The sequence below is a fragment of the Papio anubis genome, chromosome 16, assembly GCF_008728515.1.
Source record: "Papio anubis isolate 15944 chromosome 16, Panubis1.0, whole genome shotgun sequence".
In the NCBI taxonomy this organism is placed as follows: Eukaryota; Metazoa; Chordata; class Mammalia; order Primates; family Cercopithecidae; genus Papio; species Papio anubis.
The window spans coordinates 59,585,182-59,602,394 of NC_044991.1; the positions used below are offsets into that span (position 1 = coordinate 59,585,182).

The window sequence follows — 17,213 nt, forward strand, 5'->3', positions numbered from 1 at the left end:
GGGGACCAAGGGAGACCAGGCTGGCTGAGGAGGCAGGACTGGACCAAGGGGGTGGTGTGCAGGGCTCAGAGAATCTGGGGGAGGTGACGAAGACTGCCCACACCCAGTCCCAGCCTGGCCCCTGGCGGGCCTCTGTGCTGTCCACATCTGGTCCTCAACCACCTGGCAAGGTGGGCCAAGATGATCACCCCTGCCTGTCAAGGGGACGGCACCGCCCAAGGCTGCCTGGCAAGGAGGGAGCTGAGCAAGATCTGAGCTCTGTGTGCCCCCATGCTTCCCTGCAGACCCCTTGGAGGCCAGGGAGGAGGCACCCAGGGGAGGGGGCCAGGCCAAGGAAGAGAGGCCAACAGTGCTGCCACTGTAAATACCGAGCCCTGGGCGCTCGAGCAACACACCTGCTCCCCAGAGGCCCACCCTGCTGCCCAGTTTGCATTTCTAGGTGGCAGAGGGCCCCACCCGAGGGCAGCAGGGGCCACAAGGTAGGAAGCCTTGGTCTTCTCACTAACAGCTCCTGGGGGCATGCCAGGGTGAGGGGCTGCAGCCCACAGGCCATGTCACAGAGAGAAGCTGTGGCCCAGAGTTGGGGGGTCAGCTAGCTCAGGACCATACTTCGGGGAAGGGCTGGCCAGATCCATGGCACAGAACCCAGGACCTGCCTACAGGATGCCACATATTGGGCCCGACCACTCCATCCTCCCAGAACCCTTCCATGCCAGACCCTCCCCAGATGGCCTGGTTGTGGCCTCTCTGCCCTTCTCTCCTGGTTGGAGCTTCTCTCCTGGGTCATAGGGAGCTTTTGAAAACATGTGACCCAAGAAACCCTGGCACTGGGCACCTCCTCCCTTCCCAGCCCCTGCTGCCACGCCTCTGCCCGGCTTCCCAGGCCACCTCGTCCCAGGCCCTTTCTCTGATCCCCCATCTATTCCAAGAGTGACTCAGTGGCCGTTCGTTGAGCACCTATTCAGTGCTAGGGCCTGGGAATAAAGCCCAGGACAGGAGACTCAGGCCACACGGGGTCAGCCCTGAAGGGCACCCTGTGGCGCCTGCTTCCAGCAATGAAAAACAGGGACTTGGCCAGGCGCGGTGGCTCACACCTGTAATCCCTGCACTTTGGGAGGCTGAGGCAGGCAGATCATGAGGTCAGGAGTTTGAGACCAGTCTGACCAACATGGTGAAACACTGTCTCTACTAAAAATACAAAAATTAGCCAGGCATGGTGGCGCATGCCTGTAATCCCAGCTACTAGGGAGGCTGAGGCAGGAGAATTGCTTGAACCTGGAAGGCGGAGTTTGCAGTGAGCCGAGATTGTGCCATTTGTACTCCAGCCTGGGCAACAGAGTGGGACTCCATCTCAAAAACAAGAAAGACAAACAGGGACTCAAATGTCCTTCCATAGGAGTGGTCAAAACGCTGGCTCTGGGTAGACCCAGTCCCCGTGGTCTGGGCAAGTTACTTCCCCTCGGAGACGACATTTCCTGCCCTGTGGAACAGCGACATGTATAGCTCTGGGCTCACAGGGTCAGGCTGGGCACACAGTGGGCTCAGGAATGGGCCCCCAGTCACTGGGCTGACTGGACAACCTTCGAACTGTGGCTGGCCCACATCAGTGTCAGGGAGGCCAATGACTACATGAGAAAAAAGGTAGTGCCAATACTGCCTCATTGAAAAGAAAACGAGGCTCTGGTTACTTAGATAATATAAAAGTCTGAGAAAAATAGGCCCCCCAGACATCATTATTTTTCATTTTCTTTTTTCCTCCTTTCTTTTTTTTTCTTTTTTTTGAGACAGAGTTTTGCTCTTGTTACTCAGGCTGGAGTGCAGTGGTGCGATCTCGGCTCACAGCAACCTCTGCCTCCCAGGTTCAAGAGATTCTCCTGCCTCAGCCTCCCGAGTAGCTGGGATTACAGGCATGCGCCACCACACCCAACTAATTTTGTATTTTTAGTAGAGACAGGATTTCTCCATGTTGGTCAGGCTGGTCTCAAACTCCTGACCTCAGGTGATTCACCTGCCTCGGCCTCCCAAAGTGCTGGGCTTACAGGCATGAGCCATCGTGCCTGGCCTTCTCCTTTATTTTTCTACAATCATTGTAATACTTCTGAAATAAGGGGAGAAATCAGGGACATTTCTACAAAGACATGGCTCCTGCCCTCAGCAAGCTGACAACCGGCAGGGGTCCCACACTGGTGCCTGTTTGGCTTCAACCAAACCCCAGACTCCTCCAGGGAGGTGGAGACAGGGCTCATCACCCTTGAGTGTCACAAGGCCAACGCTGGTGTGACAAAAGTGGCCAAGAAACTGGAAGAGCCAAAGGGCCCTCAGTGCCTTCGTCCAGCCCCAGGCCTGCACGGTGCGGGAGCCCCAGTGTGTCCCAAGGCCCAGGCTGGAGGAGCAGCTTCATCTGAGAGGCGCACACACCAGGCCCTGACCTGCCCCAGCCAGGGCTCCACACCACTCTTGCTCAGCAATCCCCCGACTGCCCACCCTGCGGAAGGCGGAAGCAGGCCCAGCGAGCAGACCCCCGCTCTCCCCTGGCGCTGGCTTCCTGTCTGCCCAGGAGGTGAGTAATGTCCGCTCCCTGCCCCCATGCATCCCTTCTGGAGGCCAGGCGGGCCTCACATTTTCCGCTCAGGAAGGGGCAGAGTGAGAGGCCTGCTGAAGCACATCCAGGGGAAACGGAAGGAGCGGCCCCGCCTGCCCGGTCAGGAACCCAGGCCAGCCCCGGCCTGCAGGAGGCGCACTGGCTCACCTGCCTCTGTGCATGCCTTCGTTCATTTTCATCCACTCATTCACTCAACAAACAGTACCCCAGCACCTGCGCGGTGCCAGGCCCTGTGCTGGGTGCTGGAGTCCTGGCTCTCAGGGTGCTTATGGTACTTGGGGAGCAGACTGCATCAAACAGATCATCCCACCAGTGGGGGCGTAATTACAGACGGATGTGCTGTTCAGCCCCCAGGCAACGCCAGACCACAGTGCCTCTGGACAAAGTATCTCAGGCAGCCAGACTCCCTCCACACCCTATGATGTGCACAGAGCCCTGTTCAGACCCAAAAGAAAGTCAAAGCCCAAGCCCAAGCCTCGGCCAGGGCTTAGCTGAGGGTCTTTAGGGGACCTGGCCCGTGCCTGGGCAGGAAACTATGGCAGGAGCTGGCTTGCATGGCCCTGGGCCCCAAGGAGGGAGTGCCCCAAGTATGCGGAGAGGGCCTTCTTTGGTTCCCTAGCTCCCCTGCCCATCTTCTGGTGACCCTCACACATGGCCCCTACACCTGCCAAAGGGGAGAAAGGAGAAGCACTGGCACCTCCCCAACCCTGGCTGAGTTGCCCCAAGTCTCTCCCTGATTCTAAGTTTCCTCCCCATGAGATGAGAGCACTGTGATGGTGGCTCCCTGCCAAGCACCAGCGGCTATGATCGCAGGGACCCAGGAGCATCCCAGGACTTCAGAGTGTGGGGAGCTGGTGTAAAGGGGTCTGGGAGACCAAGACTCGCAGACAGTGGCAGGGCTGCGGGCAGAAACCCAACTGTGTTTCAGGACAAGCAGACACTCACCCCAGTAGAACCTCAGAGACAAGCTCCCCAGGGAGTGAGAGCTGGCATCTGCACAACGCACTCTTGGGCTCACTGGTTCCGCCATGGGATTTGCTCTGCCACTCGGCCTTCATCTGCCTTTAAAGAAGGGCCCCGACAAATCCACAGCTGTAGATCTGTGCTAACCGCCTGGCTCCCTGAAATCACTCCCGGCTGGATTACTCGTCAGCAGGGAGGGGGTGCTGATACGGTTGGCATCTGGGTCCCCTCCAAATCTCATGGTGAGATGTGTCCTCCAGGGTTGGACGTGGGCCTGGTGGGAGGTGTCTGGGTCATGAGGGGCTTGGTGCTGTATGGAGTGAGTTCTCACTATGAGTTCGCGCGACAGCTGGTTGTTTAAAAGAGCCTGGTACCTCTTCCCTCTCTCTTGCTCCCTCTCTCACCATAAGACATACCTGCTCCCCCTTCACCTTCTGCCATGTCTGTAAGCTTCCTGAGGCCTCACCAGAAGCCAAGCAGATGCTAGTGCCATGCCTGTACAGCCTGTGGAACTGTGGACCAAATACACTCTTCTCTTTATAAATTACCCAGCCTCAGGTATTCCTTTATAGCAAGACCAAACGGACCAACACAGGTGTGTCATCGGCACAGCCTTGGGAGTCCCCACACTCCTGGCAAAGAAAAAAGGCCCAGGTGCTCGGATGGGAAGGATGTCCCTAGAAACAAACAACCCAACTTATCCCCATCAGAGGCGGAGCTCCATCTGCTCTGCAATGGTGTGCTTGGACAGGGCTTAGTAAACGTCTGTTCATTTGTTCCTTCCGGGATAACAGACATTCAGCAGGCACCAACAATGGGCCAGGTTCACAACCGAGTCCCGGGGGCAGGGCAGAGACCGAGACTGACCTTACAGCAGGCCTCTGACTTCCACGGAGGCCTGAGGGCCACAGCCCACACACCAAGCTCACCCGGGCATCAGTGGGGTTGGGGGGCTTCTGCGATGGAGACCCTCAGGCAGGGAGTGGAGCACACAGAGGGCTAAGGTGGATGCCTCTGCTTGGGCTGTCCCTACCTAGTCCTGCATCAATAACAGGGGCCTGAGAGTGCTCTGATGGGAGCCCCTTGACTCACTCACGGGAGCTGGACCTCACATGTCTGCACCGTGAGCGCCTTCAAGAGGGGCTGGCTGTGTGTCTCCATGGGGGCCGGAAGATGGCCCAGGACTCCAGGCTGGAAACCCACTGCTCTGGACAGACACCAACAGGCCCACAGGCCCAGAAGGGGCAGTAGAGGCCAGTCCAGCTGCCTGGGCCTTCCCAAGGCCTGTGCCCTGCCCGGGGTCTCAGCCGGCCAGCGGGGTGGCCCACAACTCCATGAGTGCCTCGGAGCGGACGGTGAGGCCTACGGCCCTGCGGTCAGCAGCATCCTCACTGTCCCAGCTCCGGTGTCCACCAGGAGGGGAAGGCAGTGTGTGACTACCCCAGGCTGGCCTTGCACTGGGTTCTTGGGGACCTACGGATCCCCCAGCCTCCCTGCATCTCTCAGCCTCGTCCTCATGGCCAGCCAGCGTCCGGGCAGCAGGTGCTGAGGGAGCTCCACGGACCCCACAGAAATGCCACTGTCAGCTACCTGATCCTGACAGCCCCCAAATCACCAGACCTCCCCAGGACGTGTCTCCAAGAGAGATCCCACTCTCAAATGGTGGTCATGGGGAATAACAGCAAGAGATCTGCTCGGGAATGAGTAGGGGGACCACGGCCCCTTCAGCCCCACTGCTCTGGGTTTCTGAACAACTGTCCCAGACCCTTCTTGCAGGGACCACAGCCTGCGGCCCCAGTTGAGCTCTGCAGGCACAGCCCTCAGTGTTCCTTGGGTGTGGCCTCAATCAGCTCAGTTGAGGCGGGAGGTCAGCTGCTGAGCTTGTCCCAGTCCCAGAGCCCCCCAGAGCACGTGGCTGCCCCCGCTGGGTCCCCACCACCGTGGGAACGCTGGAAGGCAGCACTGGCCTGGGAGGCTGGCAGCACGAGGGGGTCGTGCAGACCTCACGAGGCATCAGGCACAAAAGCCTTTTCTTTGCTGGCAGCCACGCACCCCACTCCTCCTGCAGCCACTCCCTGTGCTCCCTAGCCCCTGGTCCAGACACCTCCAGCTGCCTCCAGGCTGGGTCTCCTCCCAAACAAAGCCGGATTCAGGCCTGAGAAGGCTGTCGGGAGGCAGGCGCACAGGTTCTGCCATGGAGATGAACTTTGACCCAAACAGCAAGGCTCCTACCCCTTATTTACTCTTTAAGGCTGACCCGTTTCACAGAGTTAACATTACACCCCTTTTTAACCCGTACCTCCCTCCCACATTCCAGGCCTCGACCTTCAACCCCTCCTAATTGCTGGCTCCGGCTCCTACACCCCAGTTCTCTGGGGCCCAGCTTACTCATCCCCTGCCCCCAACCATCTCCTCCGCGGAAACAAAGGTGATGCCGGGCTGCTGTGCTCACAGAGCCACCTCACAACCCTGGCACACCAAGGTAGATGCCAGGGCCCCAGAGCCCAACCACTTGGGGGAGTCCACATGGAGGCCAGGGTGGATCTTTGGGGTCTGATTCCTGACCCTAACTCTCCAATCCCTGAGAAGGAAGCCTCGATTCCAAGGGAGGCTGGAGTAGGCTGTCTGGCAGGCCCTGCGCAGGAGGGCCAGGACTAGGGAAGAATCCAGACAGCTCCCCAGCCAGCCGCATCACATCCCAAGGGGCTAGGACGCATGTGGACAGCTGCACTGCCTGGTCACTCACCAGGTGACCCGGGCTATAGCCTCACACATGGCTAAAGAAACACAGGTTGTTTCCCTTGCTGGGCAGCGGAACTGCTCTGGGTTAGGTACACAGTGAACCTTCCCAGGCCTGCCCCTGGTAACTCTGAAACCCATATCGCAGAAGCCCATGGCATCTCGGCTATCAAGTAGACCCCCGGCCTCACAGGCTGCCAGTCCCATGGGCTCCCTCCCTCATCTTTGGGAGGAAGGAGCCAGGGGCTGGGGCAGTGGGGCCCATGGAGATGCTGAGAACGCTGGGGGCAGTGCAAGCTTGGGTGTGGGCCACCCGAAGGCCTTGGCCCAGATTCCGCCACCCTGGAGTATGTCCACACCTCTCACCTGAGGACAACTGGGAGCAAGGGGCCGGGCACAGCCCCTCCTCAACCGCCACCAAGGGGCACTCACCGTCCTCTTGACTGTGGAGGTTCTGTGGGCTCCGCATCCTCTCGTCCTGGCTGGGGCTCAGGCTGGAGGCCAGGTGCGGGTCAGCTGACATCCATGTGGAGTCGCTCATATCAAAATCCTCGCTGCTCACAGAAGTCTCATCCTGAGCAGGGACAAAGAAGGTGGGCATTCAGCAGGGACGGGCTCTCATCGGCCCGAGGCAGCCTTGTGGGTGGACCCCAGGGCCAGTGGGCGTTTGCGAGTACCCCGAAGGCCTCAGGGAGCCCTCAAACCTTGAAGTGAGGGCTGGGTAGTGCTCCCCCTTGCCCAGTGGAAGTGGTCCCAGCTCTGGTTCCTGTCGGAAGCCAAGGCTAAGGGCCGGTGCTGTCTGTAATTGAAGACAATTATGAGGTCTCGCATCCTGCAGGGGCGGATGGCAGGGCCTGGCTCTTACCCTTGTGAGCCAAGGTTGAAACAAGTGCTGTAAACAAGGGCTGCCGCTCCCTGCTCCCAGCCCAGGGACCAGGGCTCACTCTGCACAGGACCTGGCGGCAAGAAGCGGGCAGCAGGACATGCCGGCCACCGGGCACTGAGGCTGAGCTGAGTGCCCCAAGCAGGCCCGGCGCCCTGACTCCCATGAAGCATGCATGGAATTCCTTTCTCCCACTCCCCCAGCCCAGAGGACATTTCTGTCTTCCTCCTTCCTAACCTTTGCTGTGCTTCAAAGATACGCTCTTGGGCAGCTTCCAGGGCTGAAAGGGCCAGCCCTAGAAGTGCAGAGAAGGAAGGGGGCGGGGCAGGCCAGGGTTCGGACCAGACCGCAAAGGGGGTTCAGCTCAAGGGCCTGGGGGGCCGCCAGGGCGTTCCAAACAGCCGGATGGCCTGCTAGAGAGGACCACGCCTGCCTCCTCTCCCCTCGCTACTGGCTTCGGCGGCCCTTGGCCAGTCATCCGGGAACCCCCGGGGCGGGGCCCCTTCAATCCAGCCCTCCAGCGGGAAGGGCCCCCACCTCCTCCGGCCCAGCCTTTCAGGAGCAGCAAGCAACTGTGCCTGGGAGCTGGCTGTAAAACCAAGAAAGATGACCCAGCAGCTCCCACACCCGGAGTTCTGGCCTCCCCCCAGCAAGACACAATGGCCTCTGTGGGCCCCCAGTGAGGACCTCTGGCAGAGCACCCCCCAAGCCTCCCCTCTGGGGCCCCTCACAGACGCCTCTTTTATAGTGAGCACACACACTTTGGTTGCAACTTTCTTAGGCTGCTGTCCCTGAGGCAGACACATCTGCTCCAAGTGCTAGGGAACCAGTGTGGATTCGCCTCCACTCCCTCCCCCCACCAGCTGGGCTGGTAGGGAGTTTCCTGGAATTTATAGCTTCTGTGCAGTGTGGACCCTCTGCTGAATCCAGAGGACAGGAGCTGGGCTGTGACGACTGCAGTCCCCACGCGGCACACCCAGGGCCTCGGGGAATGGATAGAGCCCACATGTCCTCTGGTGTCCTCTCCCCACACACAGGCACACACACTCACTCTGCCTCCCTCCCACAGGCTGCCTGCTCCATAAACACAAGCACCTCCACCCACAGCCCTCCTTCATGAAAACTCACTCACACACCCAGACACACACACACACGTTCAAAAGGCTCTCCGCACAAAGGGTACAAAGGGACAACAAAACTCTCCCCTGTGCTAACTGGATGGAGGGAGACGAGGGGGAGGGGGAAGAGAGGCTGGCAGGTGGGGGAAGGTTCCTTGGAGTCTTGAGCAAGGCTGCAAGGGGCAGGCGGCTCCCCATCTTCCCAGCTGGTCCTGCCATGCTGGCTCCAGGAACCAGGAACAGAGCATCTCGCGTGGGCCCCTTGCTACTTCCTGGCTGCCCAGGGGGTGCCATGCTCAGGGTTTGACCTGAAGTCACAGCTGAAGGAGAAAGACTCTGGGTATTGTTCAAATGCTCATGACTTAAAAGACAGAGTATCCTAGTAACAGTTGAAAGCGCCACCTACTCCAAACTCCCCATCCATCCATTCGACAGGTATTTACTGAGCACCTACTACGGGCCAAGCTCCCCTCTAGGTGCTGGGAAACTCAGCTGTGGACTAGACACACTCCTGGCCTGTCTGGCACCCCTCATCCGCAAGGGAGATGGACAATGAGCAGAAAAGCATTGATGAGGGCCGCAAAGCACACAGAAGTGGGGCGAGAGGGCAAAGGGACCTGTTTGCCAGGGCAGCCCAGGAAAACCCCACGGGTCAGAAACGCTGGAGCGGAGGCCTGCAAGAAGTGAGAAGGGGAGCCCGTGAGGTCTGTGTGGCTCCACGCACTTTTCAGTCACAGGCAGCAGCAAGTGGGGCACAAGCTGCTGGGTTTGAGGAGAGGCAAGGAGGCCACTGTGGGCAGGCGTGGGCGGGCACACGGGGCAGAGGAGCCACACGAAAAGGTCCCCTCCCACAGTGCACGCAACCCTGGCAGGGCTGTACCTGCCATCTCTAGCTTGGAGAAAGGCTCTTGAACTCCACTCAATACACAGGGGGTGGAGCAGCGGGGACGGCTCGCATACTCCGGCCTCACTCAGCCGACTTCAAAACCGTAACAACAGAAGGCAAAGCTTCTCAGGGGCCCAGCGCTCCCCTGGGCTTGTGGCATTTCACCCTCACTACAGGCCCACCAGGTAGGTACAGTTGTCAGCCCCGCTCCACAGATGAGGAAACCGAGGCTCCAGGAGGTTAAGGGGCTTGCCCAAGGTCACGGGCTAACATGAGGCACAGCCAGATCTGTGCAGTCGCCAAGGACTGGACATGCCCTCCTAACTGAGTTGGCCCTCGCCTAGAACCCACACTGCTGCTGTGAGCCACAATCCCAACTCCAAGCTGTATCCAGCTGTCGCTGTCTTGTGGATCTCTGCCCTGTCTTTCCCCGGAAAACCTTAGGTCCTTCCAACAGTGGGGACCAGACTGTACGTCCTCTGAATCCTGCACAAGGCAATGAGACTTGTTGAATCCACTGAATTGCCTGGCATGGTGTTGGTTGTTTAATGAGGACGCGGCATTAATTTGACAATTAAGGACTCTGGTCCCATTGCGCATAGTTCTTGAATGGAGGGCATCTGAAGCCCAGGATGCAGGCTGGTGGGCCGGTGGCAGCCGGGTGCCCTGTAATGCCTCCCTCCTGCTGCTGCCAGCCACCCCACACACAGCCAGGGTTTCTCTGGCTCACATCACTGAACTGCTCACCCAAACGCCCCTCCACCCCTCACTTCCTTGATGGGTTCCACTGGGAAAAGGTGGGCTACACCTAACCTGGCATCAAAATTACCTGATTAGGAGGAGCACCCAGTGCCCACAGGCACAGGGCTTCAGGCTAAGGGTTTTATGAGATTTCCTCCCATGACCCCATAACACAGGCACCCATGTCAGGCCTAGCTCCAGCTCTGACAACTGCCCCTGTGAGGCCTGCCCTGCCTGCCCCAACTGCCCAGGGGCACGGAGCCAGCAGCACAGCTGGTGTGTAAACCCAGGCGGTCTGTGCCCAGAGCCTGTATCACAGTGTCACCGCACCATGGGCCACCTCACCACATCTCCTCCCTTCAATGGGAGGAACCAGATTCCTTAACGACCAAGTGTCTCAAGATGAGGCCCAGAGGGAACTCATGGGTGATGAGGCTATATTTACACACGCACACACACACAACACACACACACACTCATGCATGCTCACTTTCTTCAATGAGTTGATGTACATTTATTGAGCATCTACTATGTGCTGGCATTGTGCTAGGGACATAGATAACCAAGGCAGGGTTCCTTCACACCAGGCCTTGTTAGCTAGGAAAAGGGACCAGCAAAAATTCTGACCCATCTGTAGGTGCAGTGGGGAGAAACTGTGGACACACTGCCTCGTTACCTAACAATGATTGTTCTCTCCCCAGCTCCCAAGGAGTTTTCCCACAGCCTCCAGGGTTCTGCCAGGTGAACCCCAGTTTTGTGAAAGAAGTTCTAAGATTCTGATATCTTGACTGCTATGGCTTTTTTTTAAAGACAGGATCTTACTGTCACATAGGCTGGAGCACAGTGGTGCAATCATGGCTAACTGCAGCCTCGAGCCCCCAGGCTCCTGCCTCAGCCTCCCAAGGAGCTGGCACTACAGGCATACACCACCACGCCTGGCTAACTTTTAACTTTTTGTAGAGACAAGGGCTCACTATATTGCCCAGGCTGGTCTCAAACCCCTGGGCTCAAGTGCCTCGGCCTCCCAAAGTGCTGGGAGTACAGGTGTGAGCTGCCACACCTGGCTGCTACAGCAATTTTTTTTTTAAGTGAGAAATCAAGTCTATTAAGCCTAACTTTTCAAAAACACACAATACAAAAATAAGTTTTGGTCAGACTTACACAAACCCTTCAACACCCACACTTTCAAGGGCTGAGCTAGAGAAGACTTCCCAAGACCCTCTGCAACCTGTCTGGTGCAGCACAGTCCAGTTCATGGGTATAAGCCCCCCAGTCGCAGACGGGCAGACTACAGCTCCAGTCCCTCACTCACACCCTAAGCCAAGGCTGGAGAAGCAGGCTAATCACAGGGCAGTTACAGGTACACACAGATCAGAATCTGTCAGCGACGACTGGGCAGAAGGGGAAAATACACCCAAGTCCAGAGGGCCATGCTGGAGGCAACGGTGCAGGTTTGAGAGTGACCAAGGCCTCAGGCCTGCTCAGAGACCCAAGGTGCTCACTGGCTCACCCAGAGGTCACCGGGTGCCTCTTACTTTTCCCTTCTGGAATGTCAGATGAATTGGGGCTAATTTCTCCCTTTCTGTTAACAAACTTCAACAAAACTTAGAGAATAAAAGTGTGGGCTGGGTGCGATGGCTCACACCTGTAATGCCAACATTTTGGGAGGCTGAGGTGAATGAATTGCTTAAGGCCAGAAGTTCAAGACCCATCTGGGCAACACAGTGAGACCCTGTCTCTATTTACAAAAGAAAAGTGTGTGCAGTCTATTACTTCTGGGTTCCCTCTCCTCAGGCCCCATGTGACTGTCCAGTCAGCTACCCCCTGGTTTCTCTAGCCTCTGCCCTTTGGAAACCCTGAAGCCCGTGGCCTTGCCCACCCAGCAATCATTTATTCCAGCACCAAAGCCATCATGGGTCACAGGGTAATAGAGCCAAAGCCAAATGCTCTTCTGAAAAGGGAACTTAAGAGTTAGGCAGGCAGATGGGTAGCACCCAGTCAGCCTCTGGGACACACCCCAACCTGGGAGCCCTGCCTCTGGGGCAGAGGGAGAGGAGCTGACCAGACCCTCCCTGCTCTTATCTTCAGTCCAAAATTCATGGGCAGGTTCAGTTTCTCTCCACCCAGCTTCTGAGGCCCTTCCTCTTCTGCAGGGTAACTAGCACAACCACTGCCCAGCCCAGGAGGAGGAGAAAACGGGAGACCAGAGGGGAAATGGTGGAAACGGGACTGTATCCATGGCTTGTAACTACGGGCAGGTGCTATCAGTAACCTGATTATTTTACAACTGGGGTCAATTTCTCTGCAACTGGGTTCCTGGTGCCTCTGAAGTTGAGCCATTTGCATCCTCCAGGACCCGGGATCCTGGGGCGTGCCTCACACAGTATTTTCCAGACCCTTCCTGAGAGCTGTAATTCTATCTCTACGGCTTGCTTGAGAAAGAAAAGGAGGAGGATTTGCTGAGAATTTAGTGCAACTGTAAGCCATAAGCCCTGACGAGGAGCCCTGGGTGTGTGTTTCAGAGGAAGGCGGGGGCAGGGATGTGCAGGGGATGTTTCTGGGCCGAGCAGGAAAGAGACCCCTCTCTATAAAGCCCCCAGGCTTGTTCGACAGGAGGCTAAAGCTCCCATTGGGAAGCACACCAGCCTCAGGCGGTTGCCCCAGCACCAGCTCTATCCCAAAGTGGAGTCTCTTCTCAACCCACTGGTAGGCACCACCTTCTGGGCACCTGCAGGCCCCTTCCAGGCCCTGGACATTCTTCCGCAAGAGGCGACTCTCCCCCTTGTCTCCATGTCAGCGAGCATTACACACACAGCCTTCTGAGCATGCCAAGAAGGTACTGAACCGCATGTGACCCCAACTTAACCACTTCAGTTCATCAGATGGCTTATTAATGGGAGTCGAAAAACCCCCAGGATCTAAAGCATCAGGGGTTCAAATCCTTGCTGTGAAAGGGCTGCACACATGAAATGTGAGGGTGGTCTGCGCCACAGATATATGAAATATGAGGGTGGTCTGAGCTCCTGGGGGTGTGGGGTCCCAAAGCTGTTGTTTCATGGCTACAACCCAAGCCCACATAGCCACCAGGGAAGGAGGCCAGCCTTCCAGCACTCCCTGCACAATTCCACTCCTTCCTGCGAACATGCCTCCTCTGCTTACTAGCCATGCAAGCACCAGCTCTTCTGGGAAATATGAGGCAGGGAGAGCAGAGACACAGCCAATCACCTACCATACTGGAGTCATTCTCGCTGTCTCTCCCTCACACTCACTCACACACACACTGCGTCTGTCAGAAGCGTATTCCCATCTACATGTGGTCCTGTTGTCCCTGCTGTCATGGACGCCTGGATGCTGGAAGTGAGCATTTCCCACACCTTCCCACTGTATATCGAGTGGAAAACAGGCTTTTGTTCCTAAGCAAAGGCACCTGGCTGCTCCCCATCAGCATTCCTCACCACGAGGGCCTCGCTGGTACCCCAGACCCTGCCATTAACAGGGGTTTCTTTAAAGTGAGGTTGGAGAGAGGAGCTTCAGCAGACAGGGATCTTCCAGCCAAAAGGAAGGCTGGAAGGGAGCCGCTGTGAGCTAATCCCCTGCAGGGCTGTCCTTCCAAGAAAGGCACCCAGACAACACAGAAAAAGTTCTTGAGCAACTCCCAGGCGGTCCAGCTCCACAGAGCCCCAGGGTAGCCGCCACAGGAAAAGTTCCCCAAAGGCGTCTTCTCAGCTGGGAGGAAGGCCGCAGTGATCTCTGTTCCTACTGTGCTGCACGAAGGTGCTGAATAGGGTGGTGTCGCCCAGCTCTAGAGGTGCTGTCTTAAAACCCTGCTCTATTAAGCAAGCCTCAGCCTGAGCCTGGATTAGACAGGAGCTTGATATTATTCAAGGACACATTTAGGCCCTAATGGCTTTCCAATGAAGGGGTAATTTACTACCCGGGGGGTTAAACTACCAGGGGGCCTGGGCCATAAATGGGCCTTTTCCCCAGACCAATTCAGTCCAGAATCTGGCCTGCGTCAGGGGTCAAGACAGGGGCCTGGTCCCATCACACAGATGGCTCTCCCCAGAAGAGTCATGAGGTCCCCCAAACACCTCTCCGCACACCCCCTTTTTGGTGTGTGTGAGTTGGGGTGGGGGCAGGCTGGGGTTGCCAGCTGATTCTGGGATAAGTAGGGCTTTATCTCAAGGGACAATCTATTTCAAGCCACAATCCTTCTCAGAAAGGGGAGGAAATCACAGAGTCCAAACACCATTTCAGGTGAAATCAGGAGGTTATTCATCTCCCCTCAGAGCAGACAGAAAGGAAAATCAATGTTTTAGAGGGGGAAAAAAGGTTCCATTTGAATTAATGGGTTTGTGGCTTCTCCATTGATCTGAGCCTCTTCACACTTTCTTTCTGTGCTTTTGTGCTCTTGGGGAGAGGGGAGGGAGTAGGGAATGGGGAGGAGGGGGTGGGCCTCCCATAAGGAAAAGGACGGTCTAACCTTAACCTTTCTACAGGAATAATGCTAATTAGCGAGGCTTAATGAGAAGTTCCCCCAGGAAGCGCAGCCCGGTAGGGGCGGCCGGACTCGGGCAAACGCAGCTCTGGGTGGAAGCAGGGTCACTTCTGCTCCCGAGTGGCTGGAATAAATATGCGGATTGCACTCCCTCCTCCTCCCCACCCAAAGTGTCCAGCCTTGAGGACTAGGTGGAGGGAGGAGAGAGCGGGCGGAGGTGTAAATCCAACTTAACCCCTGCGCGCGCCCTCGAGCCGGCCGGCTGCCCCCGCCCCGCCGTGTCCCCTCATTAAGGAAGGCCCCTTCGCCAGGGGCCGCCGACGCCCGCGGCTTCCGGTCAGACGGTGCACCTGAGAGGGACACCCCGTCCCCTCCCGGGAAGGACCCGGGCCTGCCGAAGTGGGTTCAACTCTGCAAACCGCGTCTCAACTCCCCGCGCCGCGCCGGGGAACCCCTCCCTGCCACTCAACGCTTCCCGTCCTCACATCCCCAAACACAGTCCACTTCCCTTCTCGTGGCGGCCGCGGCAACCCGAGCCCGGCTCCCACCCCGCCGCCAGCGAAAGCCTCCCTCCCCGGGACGCGGTGCCGAGCCCGCTGCACACCGAGCGGCCGTCGCACAATACCACGGCGCGGCGCGCACAATCACAGCCCCCCAGGACTCGCGGCGCGCACCCCGGGAATGGGGTGCGCCCCGCGACCCCGGGCGCTCGGGACCAGACACACCTCTCGGGCGCCCCGCGGCCCCCACAATGCAGCCTTCATCGCCCCCCCCACTCTGGGGCACACTCACCCGCCCCCCGCCCCAGCCCACTCCTCCCAGGGCGCAGCCGCTCCCCCGCGCCCCCTTCCTCAGCCCCGGCAAAGGAAGCTCCCCCTGCGCCCCCCTCCCCAGAACCGCCCCCAGCCCCCCGCCCCCCTAACCGCAGCTCAACGGCCGGCAGCAGCAGCCGGAGAAGGGGGGCGGCGGCCGGGGCCCCGGAAACGGCCCGATCGTCGGGATCCTGGCCGGACTCCGTACCTGGGCGGGAGGCGAGGCGGAGATGGGCGGTCGGGATCCGCGAGTGAGCGGGCCGGGCGGCGGTGACAGCCCCACAGCTCCAGCTGCTGCTGCTGCTGCTGCCGCCGCGGCCGCCCGGGGAGAGGGGCTGGCACCGCCGCGGCGCGTCACTGCCCGGCCCGGGGGCGGGGGTGGCCAGGAGGAGGGGCCCGGGCGGCACTCGGCAAATAAAATCGGATTTCGAAAGGCTCATCAAAATCTTCAATCCGCTCCGTCCGGAGTAGGGGATAAAGGGGCCGCGCTGGACGCGCCGCCATTCTCGCTTCAGTGGGGAGAGCTGTCTTAAGAGCCTTCCGGGAAGATCCTTGCAAGGGGCTGAGCCCGGAAAGAAGGCGCTGGGATCTGTGCCTACCCATCGCTCCCGGAGGCCGCGGTCTCTGGGTCCGGTGGGGGCTGGGGGGCGCGGGCACCCGGCAGGCTGTCTGCGGTCAGGCCAGGAGAGGAGACTTGGCCCAAAGAAAGTGACTCAGGCACCCTCAGGAACTCTCGGCGTCCGGGGCCCCTTCGGGCAGCCCTCGACCCCAGTGCGTCTCTTGGGTCCCCAGGGACGCGGGTACTTGTGGGGCGGGGCTGCCGGGCCTCGGGGTTCGGCTCCCCCGGGCGGCCGGAGCGAGACCCCGGGCTGGGAAAGCCAGGCACGCGGCCGGCTCTAGGCCGTGCCCCCGCCCCACCCCCACGGCAGGGCCCCCGGTGCTTGATCAAGTTCAAGCTCGACCTCCTCGGCGCGCTGCCCACCGGCTGCCCCTGCGCGCCCCTCCCCCTCCCCCCTCCGTACCGTCTCGCTCTTCACTCTTCCTTTGTCTCTTTCCCACCACTTAGTTTACACCCCCTCCGCCCTCCTCCCTGCCCCCCGCAGGCGCCCGAGAGTCCGGGAGGCGCTCACCTGTTCGACCCAAACATCTACGCGACCCTGAGCGCCCGCCGCCCGCTCGCGCCCGCGTGCCCGCCCCCGCCCGGCTGCGGGTCATTGTGCTCTGCCAGCCCACACGGGGCCGGGTCCTGACGGCGCGCGAGCCACAGTTGTAAAGTAATAAGATAATCTCGGGGACGCCGCTCCAGCCCAGACCCGGGCACGCACTGTCCGCGGAGACTGCACCGCCGGGGAGGGGGACCACGCGGAGCCCAGATGCGGTCCCCCCGGCGGACAGACCCCTGCCCGGGGCGGAGGAGGCGGGACGGGCGTCGCGGGATGGGGGCCCTGGACCTCCGAGCAACCTCGGACTCGGCCCGAAAAGCAACACGCTTGTCACCAAACCGCAGAATTAGACCCCGATGGAGAAAATGGGTCAGGGGACCCATTCCCACCCCACCCCTACAAATCCAGACTCTCCGCTACCATAGATCAGCCTCGAAAAAAGCTTGTGCTTCATCAAGGATGGGGAGCTGCCCTCGTGGAATTCTGTGGGGAAATTGCAAAAAAACAAAACAAAACAAAACACTAAAAAAACCCCGATAAGGATCCCACCTCCTGATTCCTCTGGTCGCACCCGAAGAGGAAGGGCAATTTCTACTGACTCTTTACGCTACCATTCATTCACGGTGGAACCAGCAGAGAAGAGAAAACGAGACAGCCACCGCAATTGTTTGCAATTTTGAAACAGACTGCCTTTAACCCTCCAACTTTTTTTCTGTAAAAAGCCTTTTTCTTTCTTCCTCTGAAAGCTTTGCATTGTGAACAATCCGTGGTAAACAAGGCTCCCTCTACAGCCGCGAGTGGGAAGTAC

The 17,213-nt window shown here is 58.9% G+C and overlaps 1 protein-coding gene across 11 annotated transcripts in view; it reads right to left on the minus strand.

Annotated features, from left to right (window-relative positions):
- The window catches only part of NOL4L (nucleolar protein 4 like), a 141,663-nt gene that overhangs the window by 20,246 nt on the left and 104,204 nt on the right, over nt 1-17,213 (minus strand). For 9 of the 11 annotated variants that reach the window (XR_652403.4, XM_009216336.3, XM_017944889.2 and 6 more), the window contains exon 5: nt 6,737-6,878. Coding sequence is in view for 10 of the 11 variants with exons in the window: in XM_009216336.3 (XP_009214600.2) it covers nt 6,737-6,878 (142 nt within the window). In the remaining variant the exon portion in view is untranslated. Of the gene's footprint in view, nt 1-6,736; nt 6,879-15,450; nt 15,640-15,841; nt 16,016-17,213 lie in introns of those variants that run through there. The other 2 variants (XM_003904881.5, XM_009216341.4) reach the window with 2 other exon arrangements.